Genomic DNA, 11819 nt, shown 5'->3' on the forward strand with positions numbered 1-11819 from the left:
GCTTCTCCAGCGCGTCCCGCCCACTTTTTAATGGAATCTGTAAACGTGTAAAGCCGGGCCCATTCTCAGATGGGACATGGGGATAAAGGCACGGCTCCCACATCACCCGAGAGATCTCCTCTGCAATCTCAGCGTGGCGTAAACAGAAATTACGCACGATTACGCACCGTGCGCTTTGAATACAATGAGAGAGAGGCCGCTGCAATTGCAGCAACTTCAGTGTCGAACTGTTGTTTTGATGGATATAAACGTCAAACGTGATGAGTCAGCTGTGCAAATAGATCATAAGCCCATGCCTCAACTTGTCATTATTGTAGAGTCTGGAAGCTTCGACCAAAGGCTCAACATGCCACTCTCTGTCTAAACCCTGCCACGAGTTGTGTCTAAAGGCTTAATTTAAGACTACACAAAATTACAGCTCCGGATTTATGTGTTCTTTACAGAGCAGTGGCCTGGGTCTTATTGGGCCTAATACACTAACAGTAGCTTTCAAGTACACAGGTTTAGTTTGTGGTCAGTGTGGCGAAGCGCACTGCAATAAACCAACAGTCCTCTATTTTGTGAAAACTTGTGTCTACTGGTTATACAGTAAAAATATAGACACTATATTTAGGCAACAGGAATAGCTTCAGTGATGACTGCTGTGCTGTGCGTGGCTTTTACAGATATTGTGCATTATAGGATGGAAGAAGGAATTCGTCTATTAGAAGCTTTTATTTTGAAAGTCCCGCCCCAAAATGCGTGGTTTTTGAGTTGTTCGGTGACCACTCTTTCCCAGCCTACGTGCAGGCAGACATGAAGAGACCGTAGTAAAAAAAAAAAAGAAAAAAACCTTGTCCATTTCTTCAGCGCAACAGCACTTACGCCGGCGATGCCATGATGCTCTTCGGAGGCCTGTGCTCGGCTCTCCTGCTCCCCGCTTTAGTCCTGGCGCAGTATGAGAAGTACAGCTTTCGGAGTTTCCCCCAAAAGGACGTGATGCCTCTGGAGACGGCGTACAACTACGCGCTGGAGCAGTACTCGGCGCAGAACTGGGACGAGAGCGTCAAGTACTTGGAGCTGAGTCTGCGGCTCCATCGGCTGCTCCGGGACAGCGAGTCGTTCTGCGGCCGCAACTGCAGCGCGGCGAGCCGGGACAACGACACTCTCTTCGCCGACAGCACCCTCCGAGTCGTGCGCCACGTCCTGCTCCGCGCCGCCTGCCTGAAGAAGTGCAAGGCGAGCTTCCCCGTGTTCGAGCACGCGTATCCCAAGCGGGACCTTTTGGAGACTTTCGAGATGAGGAAGCCCTATCAGTACATCCAGTTTGCGTATTACCAGGTGAGAGGGAAGTTGGCACGACTTGGCTTCAAAACCTGATGCGTTTAAAACCGCAACTTCCCAGCAAATACTTAAGTCAATCTGGCACCTATCAGCATATAGCTTAGTACAAATAAACCAAACAAGCTCCACAACTTGATAGTTCAACCTGACTAGTGTCACGTTAAAGTATGGATGACAAACGTGGAAAAAATGTTGAGATGCAAAAAAAAGCAAAAAAAAAAAAAGAGTATTACTACTTCTTCACTTCACATCTTTACGGTAATTACGGTCTTTTACGCACAAGCAAATGTACATTCACACTCAGATAAAGGGTTTTCTCCAACTTTCAGTGCCCTAACAAGTCTTTAATGCAATGTGAGACATACGCTTGTGGCACTTTTATAGGTCGCTTGTAAAAAAAATCACTCAGCAAAAGCATCAGCAATCAGTGGCGACATGCGTTAAAAAAAAAAAAAAGGCACGAATTTGTAAAGCGTTTAGCGCCTGTGCTGTGTAATTACCACATACATATAGGTAATTACGCACGGCAGCGGCTCTGTTGCGCCCTCCTGCCGACAGACAGCAGCAGCGCGTGCCACGTCTCTTCCACTGTTTCCCCCCTTCAACACAATTGGCTTTTTCTTCTGCCTCCCGACACAGAGGGATGTGGGGTGTAGGCAGGGGGTAGGGGCTGGTTATGGGGTAAAAAAAAAAAAAAAAAAGAAGAAGAAGAAAAGGGAGAGAGGGAAAAAAAAAAACTCCTTGAAGCAATCCACGTGTTGCTTCAGGTTCCTTTGAGGTAACGCTGCTGGCCTCCACATATTATAGACTTAATTATTAGATATTATAGATATAGTTAACCTCTCCCACATTATCTCCTGTTTTACCCGAATCTAAAAGCTTCTTGACTGAAGTTTACAGCCTAAGCCAGTCTAAGCCAGCCTGATTAACTACCTGGATGACTGAGAAACTACATTGTTGGAGCCCCCCCTCATTTGAAAGCTAGGGCCTGTTTAACTAATCTAAGCTTCTTCTTTGATATCATTGTCACGTTTTTGTTTCTTTTAAAATGTGTTTTCATCACGTTTTTGTTGCTTTTTTGGACATGTTTTTGTCATTTTTTTGTGGCTTGATCACAGTTACATTAAACTTAAAAAACTATAAAACTAAAAAGAACATGAAATACAGCCAAAACGCACTAAAAAAAAGCATTGAAATGATGACAAAAATGTGACTATAATACAACAAAAATGCTACAGAAAACAATAAAAGCCTGACAAAAATGTGACAAAAAACGTAACGAAAATGTAACAAAAATGTGTTAAAAAACCAACAAAAAGTGAAAAAATGTGACGAAAATGCGGCAAAAAAAAGCAACAAAAACAAATAAAACCTGATAACAAAAACAAGGATGAAGCTTAGATAAGATTTGCAGGTCTTAGCTTTCAAATTAGGCATTACACTGGCTTAAAGGGGGAAATGTGCTTGGTTAAGGGGATAAATGGCTCTGATACCAAATACCTTCTATTAGCTCAGAGAACATTTGCTCAAGTAAACAAACAATATTTGAAATCCATCCATCCATCCATTTTCTTACGCTTTATCCGGGGCCGGGTCGTGGGGGCAGCAGTCTCAGCAGAGATGCCCAGACTTCCTGATCCACACACACCTCCTCCAGCTGTTCTGGGGGGACCCCGTGGCGACACCAGGCCAGCTCGGAGACATAGTCCCTCCAGCGTGTCATGGGCCTTCCACAAGGCCTCGTCCCAATAGTACATGCCTGGAACACCTCCCACGGGAGGCGACCAGGAGGCATCCGAAACAGATGCCCGAGCCACCTCAGCTGGCTCCTTTCGATGTGAAGGAGCAGCGACTCTACTCCGAGTAACTGAGCTCCTGAGTAACAACATACCGGCATAAATTGCACCTATGCTAGTGCATCAAAAATATAAAGGTTGAAGCCATTGTAACAGACAATAAGATAAAAAGAAAAACGTTGGCCCATGACTACAAGCAGGTGTGTGTGAGATGAGGAAAAACTAGCATCAAAAATATTGCTCTCGATGTCCTTATAAAGTTATTTTTGAGAGTTAGGCAGTGTGTGGGAATCTCTTTTTACTTACAAACTCCAAAAGCCTGACTTTGTTTTGTTGCACTTCAAAGTAAAAAACATCAATTTGACGGATGGGTGCACAGACCATAATTAAGCTTCCTTAACCTAAATGTCACTCTAAATTTGTGGAGAGAGAGCAAAGTTTTGAGCACAACCTTTCCCCCCTTGCTTGAACCATGCAGTAGTTTTGCTTATTTCTCTATCAGCTCCAGACATCAGCATGCATCAGTGAAAAGAGCTCTTGTTTTGACTCGTCTTACATCAAATGATCAAAAAAGGGAGAAAAACTGTATCCATACTGCTTGTGTTTGTCTGACGTGTTTAATTGAAAGTCTTTTACTTTCATTGCAGCTTAACAACCTGGAGAAAGCCGTGGCCGCGTCTCACACCTTCTTGAAGAAAAACCAGAATGATAAGTCTTTGACAAAAAATATGGACTACTACAAGACGCTGTTCGATGTGGAGGAATATCTGATCGACCATGAAGAGCAGCCATACGAGGTCAGGACGTTAAGACTAAAATATCAACATTTTTGCCTTCATCACTTTGCACATATTAAGGCGAGACACTGCGGGTGAATAGGGAAAGCTTTTAAATTTAGAGATATCAATTTGAAACTTTTGCTGTACTGCCATGAATATGAGAAAAAAATGTATTGAAAATTTTCTGTCATTTTATGTTTTTATATAATAATAAGGCCTTTTATAAAAATGCCAATGTTGCAAAGAGAAGGGGGAATATCTTGTTTAGTTTTAAACTGTTGACCCTTCACATAAACAAAGCATATTTTCTCAGCTTTGCATTACCTAAATCTAAAGCAAAAAAGGGGCAACAGAGTGACAAAAAAATCAGCTAGAAAGCCACAACAGAGCAACAAAAATTGCAATGAAAAAGTGACCAAAACATGATTAAAAAAAAAGTACGAAAATATGACGAAAATGCTTAAAAATGCAACAAAAAAGTTACAATAGAGTATAAACTACTACTACTACAATCAGTTTTGTAGGTCTTAGCTTTCAAATGAGGCGTCACACTGGCCTATGGTCTGTCAGATCCAGTACAGAAGCTTTTAGATTTGGATAAAGCGGAACTGGAGAAAATGTGCTCAGCTAAGGTGAGGGTTAAGAAGTTAAAGCGGTTTATTAGTGGAAAAATCTGTAACATTTTTTTTTTTGGCTTGTTTTTTTATTTAAAAACTCAATAAATCAGGCTAGGAATTAGATATTAAAAACTAACTTTGAAAACAACTTCAAAATATTGTTCAGTCCACGGCTGGAAAATGTGAAGTCTGTAGGAGCTACTTACGAGCAGATATTGTCGCACAAATGTGAGAAAAAAGGCCTTGAAATGACAAGATCCCATACTGTAGAAAGCTATAGAAACATTGAATCAGTGCAATAATTAAAGGTGAAAGTTATTAAGAAATCAATTCTGCCCAAACCCTGAAAATTAGAGCTAGACTGGAATATGAACTACTAAACTAATACCAGGATCACATGATAAAATATTTTTTCATTGATTTCCATTGTTTTCAGAGCGTATTTGTCAAAAGTGTGAAACAATACAACAACGGCGCCTTCAGTTCCAGCGCTCAGAACATGGAGCAGGCCATAAGTCAATACTTTGAAATCTACAACCTCTGCATAGCCGGGTGCGAGGGCTCCTATGAGATTCTGGAATACAAGGACTTTTATGCAACATTGGCAGGTAAGAACAGTGAGTCGTCCATGCAGTTTGTGTTGGAAATTAAGTTTTTATTTTTGTTTTAAAGATTTGTACACAGAAGTCCTGAAGTGCAAAGTGAAATGCGAGGAGCAGCTCACACCCAGCGTCGGGGGATTCGTTGTGGAGAAATTTGTCCCCACAATGTACCACTATCTGCAATTCTCATATTATAAATGTAAGAGCTACTACTGCCAACACTGCCTATTGATAAGGTCTTCTGCCACCTTTGCAACTTCTTTTAATCGGCATCACTGCTATGAACACAGCTGATTCTGCTTTGCTACAAATCCTCCCACCATTGCAGCTCCTAAACACTATTTTGCGTCTCTTTTCAGTGAATGATGTGAAGAACGCGGCTCCCTGTGCGGCCAGTTACATGTTGTTTGATCCTAAAGACAAAGTGATGCTGCAGAACGTTGCCTATTACAAATTCTACAGAGAGCAGTGGGGGCTCCAGGACCAGGACTTCCAGCCTCGTCCCGTGAGTGAAACAAAGGCTTCAAACGCTCATGTCGGTTTTACAACACTTTAATTTACTTCAATACCAGATTTTTGAACAAATTACATCAAAATACTCTTGAGTAATTTCACAACTTCTCTTTGAGCATCATTTTGAACATTTTGAGTTTCAGTCTTGTATCTTCCCTTAGAGGTAGGCAAGTTTGATGGTGGAGGGACGGTTTTCTTCATCGTCAAAAGAACAAGGGCAGTGTTGTACATCATATATGGCCTAAATGGATGTTCTGCAAAGAAACTTTAAAGGAATTGACAGTATTTTTCATATCTCTAGGTACTTACAGGCATTTGATATCTGATTTGTGCAATAATATTCCTCAAAATCATCTTGAGGGCCAGAAAACCCTTAGTGTCTATGTAACTTGAGTGATTTTTGAATGAGTACAGCAAACGTTTGGACCCAAAGAGCAAGTATGTCCCTTAAAGTACAAATTTCTCATTTATAAAAACTAAAAGCTGCTATCAATTGGATTCAGTTACTCCTAAAACGTAAGTATGAACCAGGACTGAGATCAGATTAGACCAGGATTAAGGGACCCATCATCACATCCAATGACAAGTTTGAAATGCCCAAAGAAAAGTCTTGTCTCTTGTACAGTGGAGCATGATTGAATTTGTTTAAAGGTGCATTATGCAAAACTTGGTATAATATGAAGGTATGAGTGGCTACGATGGCGCCTTTACGTTTGATTACAGTGGTTTCTACAAAGCTCCAGGATCAGTTGTTTTGTAGGTTTTCTGGTCAGCAGTGAAAACCTTCTAAACAATTGATCCTGGTGCGCCCTAGAGACCGCTGTGATGGAAAGTTAAGACGCCATGCTGACCACTCATACAGCCGGGTCACTATAAGGTCAAATACACACAAATATCAACCGTTTTTTTTTTGACGTAAAAAGTTGTATAACGCACCTTTAAAGTGCATATGACACATTAGACACGATTATATTTAAGATTTTGCTAAAGATTGTACTCAGCTGTCTTTATTTTGGCCATTTCTGTGATGTTTATTGTTTCAATTCCTTATTGGACACTGACAGGAAGTGACATAGAAGAGGGTAAACAATTTTAAACTGTTGCCGTGCCAACCATGTTAAGTCAATAGGAAATGAGTCAAACTGTTATGTGGAACATTACCTTCTTCTATAGATACAGACGGCGTCTCTGTTGGTCATGTTTGAAAACAGTTAAGGGGAAAACAATTTTGAAAAAATCAAAACTTTCTCTAATTATTCAAAAACTACTTTAACAAAGGCAGAATTATGAATAGTTTTCTACTAAATAAAGATACAAAGACATGGAGAGGAGCAAAGTAGTTCAACAGCCCATAAATACATAAATAACGGAGAATGCTAACCTGATGCTACAGGTTAGTATTGGGCTAATGCTAACGGTTAGCTAGCACTAGCTACAACTGCCGTTTTTTCACTTCTACTGAACAATCTGTTGTGAGAAAATATCCATATGGGCTCGATTTACACTTGACTTTATTTGTATGTGCTAAATAAGTTGATGTTCCACCAGAAAATGGCTAAAAACAGTGAAAAAATTGTGTTTCCCAAAAGATTCTATTTTCCCCCTTGGCGAGGCCACGCCCCCTTCTATGACGAGATGCCGTCTGTACCTATATCACTTCCTGTCAGCAGCTTGAAAATTCTAATAAAAATAACACTTCTGCTCAACATTTCTTCATTAAAATTGCTGCTTAACTGAAATAATAATATAATTAATCAACTGATGAACTTGCAACTGATATTATTCATCTAAATAAGTCATATTTTTAAAAGTATTAAAACCATATGCACATTAAGATAAATAACATAAATGTGGAATTGACTCTTACATTTCAGGCCATATGCCTCACCGTTATTATTGAGTATAAATGAATGGGCTGCAGAACAGAACAATTATTCCAGTTTACATTATATAGTCCATTGTATGTTTTGTCCTGTTTGAGACGATGCCACACTCCGTCACGGCTGAGCAGCAAAGTTCACACTTGCTGGAACAAACCAAATCAAGAGTGGGACTGCACAAACTGGCATTGGTGTGAACTTTAACACAGCTCAGAGTGGTGTTTAGAAAACCAAGGGTATTTTTGCTTAGCTGCAGCTGCCTTCACTTTAAGAGCTGTAATTACATGCATTATGGCCTGGCTCAGTGTTAAAGTGAAAGGCAATGAAAACAAGTAGTAAACAAACAAAAAGAGGCTCGATGTTTGGGAATGAAATGGGGGAAGTTTTTGACGCAGTGTTTGATTTTGTTCCCAGGAAGCTTTGAGCTACTTCAACCAAACGGTCAAACAGAAGGAGATGCTGGAGTTTGCACTGAATTATCTACAAACAGACGATGAGGTACGTCCCAGGCTGCTGTGTTTGTAAAGCAAACCGTACAGGCTAATTCTGTTGACTCAGAGGCAAGAGGGTAAAGGTAAATTAAATTACAGCACCAAGTCAGTTGGATCATAAAAAAACAAATGCGTCATCTTTGCCACTCAAAATTAATCATTCTCCTTGGGATCTGTCTGCACTGATATGAATTTGCATATAAATCTATTTAATGTTCTACAACTAAATATTGTTTTCAAGGTACATCTAAGTAGTGTTTCACTTTTTGCACATCACCCCATTACTTTCTCTTAGAATAAAAATAAGAAGTGGATATTTAGCTGGAACCATAGACATAATAGACTTCTCACTCCTCCCCGTTTGCCATGATAATAACATTCGAGGGGGAAATCATGGTGGATTTACAGACTCCTCCTACCTTGTTCTGACGGAACATGTTCCTAAAAAGGGCATGAGGGCGGAATCTTCACTGTAGACTTGGGCCTCGAGGGGCACATAGTTCGATTGTAACCGCATCATTAGCTCTAATGCTAACGGCCTGTCAATCAAAGTCCCGCCCTCATTACTACACGAGATTTCTAAAAGTTTCTTACGAAAACTAGCCTGATTTCTTTAATTGTAACTAACCTAGCGTTATCACTGGAGCAATATCTAGCTGTAGAAAGTTTACAGTTGCTTGGAATGCATGTAAAGTGCAATGCTTTGTAATGGAAAACTAGCTTGTTTCATCGCGGTCATAAAGCAGTGCAACCAGCGTCCATTGGGCGGGACAGATTTTTAGTTTGTTTTTGCTATTGTGCTGAAACTTGCTCCCAATTCGTAACACGTGATTTAGTGCTAGCTGATCTTGAATCTATGTTAGTAGTTTGCTCAGGAGGGATGGTCTGCTGTGAAAACTTAGGACCAGGTGCACTATGCCACTTTTTATGTAAAAAAAAAAAAAAAAAGTTATATTAATACATATTTGACTTGTTAGTAAAACAGTGGATGCTTGGGTGGTTAGCATAGTGCCTTTACTTTCCATCCAGATGCCCTGGAGGACGCTCCAGGATCAATTGTTTTTTAGGTTTTCACTGCTGATTGAACCATATCCATGGTCCACGTATATATTCCATTCCGAAAACCAACCAGATATCCTAAAAAAAAACTGAAATAAAGTAAGTCCTGAAACATCATAGGAGTCACCAGGATGGAAAGTAAAGGCGCTAAGCTAACCACCAATACAGCCGCTGGGTCACTGAAAGGTGATAAAAAGTTGCATAGCGCACCTTTAAGGTTAGGGTTAGGGCTGAGGGTAAATCATATTTTCCGACAAACTAGCACTAACCACAGCGTATTCTTCAACGTTGTCTGAAAGTTAAGTGAATGTTACCATGTGATATGAATTGACGAATGAGGAGAAGAAAAAACATCCCCGGCTAAATATCCACTGCCAGAATAATATGTTGCCAGCCAGTCTTTGAATATTCTGCAACAATCAGATGTTTTTTTTTCTTTCTATGCATGCATTTGCTGTGTTATTGCTTCAATAAGCTTCTCCTGCACGTCCCAAAGATTCTCAATGGGGTTAAGATCATGACAGACTAGTGAGGCGGAGGTGTGGGGGTGCCGTGTTTTTTCCTCTGAAGTGTGGTATGTGGCTGGGAGGTGTCAGGCTGCAGCTGTTTAACTCAGGTCAACTCCTCCCAAAATCACAAAACACACCCAGGCCTGAAGGAAGAGGGATGTTGAGTAATAGCCAGTATCTATACTTTTACTTAATCTGATATGTAAAAATGTGTGTGAATGTGATTCTAGTTTGTGTTGTTACTTTTCAGGATGTGGTTCGTCCTGAGGAAACGGGCGCCTCTCCAAGAGAAAGCCCAGACGCGGAGTTCGAGGGCATGGGGGATTACGAGGAGTCCTTCCTGGCCGACTGGTGGCAGGAGCCCAAAACCAAGTGGGACACTGGAGAAGCGGATTAATCTCTTCAACCAACATAGGATTTTATCAAATTTTTCTACAAACCAAAGACAAGACCAAACTTTACCTCCTGGCTCCGTGGAGAGAAAAAAAAAAAAAACAGATCTCAGTGCACTGTTTACACGGCAAATCGAGTTAATACATCAGGATCTGAATATCAGTCTCAGGGGCGTGACTAGACCGTTTTAAGATACAGGAGTGGCCTGGGGCTGGGGGCGTAATTGACCCCCAATCACAATGAGGCTCAACAGTCTCACCCACTTCCAAACCCCGATTTTTTGCTTCCAGAGCCTGAGCAGGTTTAGAGGTAGTCAGGACTGTAGAGCTTCATATCCTGCCTCAGCCCCATCCAAGGTTTCCAAAAAGATTTCCGAGGATGTCCTGTGCCCCCCTGCTCACCCCCTAGACACGCCCCGGTTAAGAATCAACAACAGTATTATAGATACAGCCTGGCATCGAGTTGATCTGAACCAGGTAACCAGGTTTGTTTAGTATTTCAGCCTTTTGATCATGGTGTGAACCTTTGTTATTTAAAATGTGATGCCTCTTTGTCAGTTTATTTAAAAAGGAGACTATGTGACTTTGTGACTATGAGACCTTTTTAAATATTGTTTAAAAAAATAAATATTTTATAATATAAAAACTTGCTGTGGTTCATGTTGTGTCACTTTTTTGTATGAGCTACACATGTAAAAAATAAGTTGAAGAGATAAACATAAAAGCTGTGGATGTGGCATTGTCCAATAGTGTTAAAAACTAAAAAACAACAGTTTGGTATTTTCCATAGTCTAAATATCTGACTATAAAACAGATAAAACAATAAAGTGGGAAAAAAAAAGAAAAAATTATGATGCTCCAGATTTAGTTAAATTATAGCTGTTATGATTGTTATTTTTGTTCAGTTTGTTGGGCGGAAAAAATCATGAAAAAAGATTGGGTAATGCTTATATTAAGGTGTGCTCATTAAGTATTAATAAGAATTAATAATATGCTCATAAAGTATTAACACACTGCTTGTTATACTTTTATCTGCTAACATACTAATAGGCCATGAATAATATGCTACTATATAATAATAAGCCAGCCTTTAACCTAACCCTAACCTTAACCCTAAAATGATTACTAAAACTTATTGATAATGAGCAGACCTTAATCTAAAGCGATACCAAAGATTGTTTACATTTAAAGAGGCATACTCTGTTGAAATGGTTTAGTAAAATAATGTGATAATATATATATCATTTTTCGCCATATTATGCTGCCATAGTCATCATTTTGTAGTTGACTTCTACTTCTCCTACTCAGTTTTCTTACTCCAACACACAATAATTTGCCACATAGATAGAAACACATCACATTTTGATCACCGAGGACAAAATCACACCTGAAAAAAACAGCCATAAAAATGAAGATCCAGGCGGAGTGAGGTTTCATGTTTGAATATTTTATTTTTCCTTTGTCAGAAACCGTCTACAAGCATTTAGTCTCATTCTTTTGTTTATCCATTTTCAAAAACGCAGTGTCTAAAAATACGGGATGGGATGCATCTCATTTTCTCTTGTTTTTTTTTTTCTTCTTAAACTCTTTGAATGTCAAAATGGGCTGTATTTGATACCAACTCTGTACATATCCTCGTAAGAACAATATAGTGCATCTTCCCTAGTGCAAAATCCCATTCAAACCGCCATTCACACTTTGTACCCCTTTATATGTCTTTATTTTGTTAATCTCTTTACATTAGGAGTAATTAAAAAATCTGGCATTTACCTAGGACGTAGGGCTATCAACAAATTTACAAAATGTTTTTTTTTTTTTCTTCTACATTAGCTTTAAGATGCATGGTTAGCAGTGATAG

The 11819-nt window shown here is 39.8% G+C and overlaps 1 protein-coding gene across 1 annotated transcript; it reads left to right on the forward strand.

Annotated features, from left to right (window-relative positions):
• Positions 1-843: 843 nt before the first annotated feature.
• p3h4 (prolyl 3-hydroxylase family member 4 (inactive)) lies at positions 844-10539 on the forward strand. Its single transcript, XM_079564514.1, has 7 exons — positions 844-1320; positions 3767-3916; positions 4952-5123; positions 5188-5316; positions 5477-5622; positions 7925-8008; positions 9820-10539. Exons 1-7 carry the CDS (start codon positions 877-879, stop codon positions 9964-9966), a joined length of 1272 nt encoding a protein of 423 aa, XP_079420640.1. The 5' UTR covers positions 844-876; the 3' UTR covers positions 9967-10539.
• The last annotated feature ends 1280 nt before the right edge of the window (positions 10540-11819 follow it).

The sequence above is a fragment of the Gobius niger genome, assembly GCF_951799975.1.
Source record: "Gobius niger genome assembly, chromosome: 10".
Taxonomy (NCBI): domain Eukaryota; kingdom Metazoa; phylum Chordata; class Actinopteri; order Gobiiformes; family Gobiidae; genus Gobius; species Gobius niger.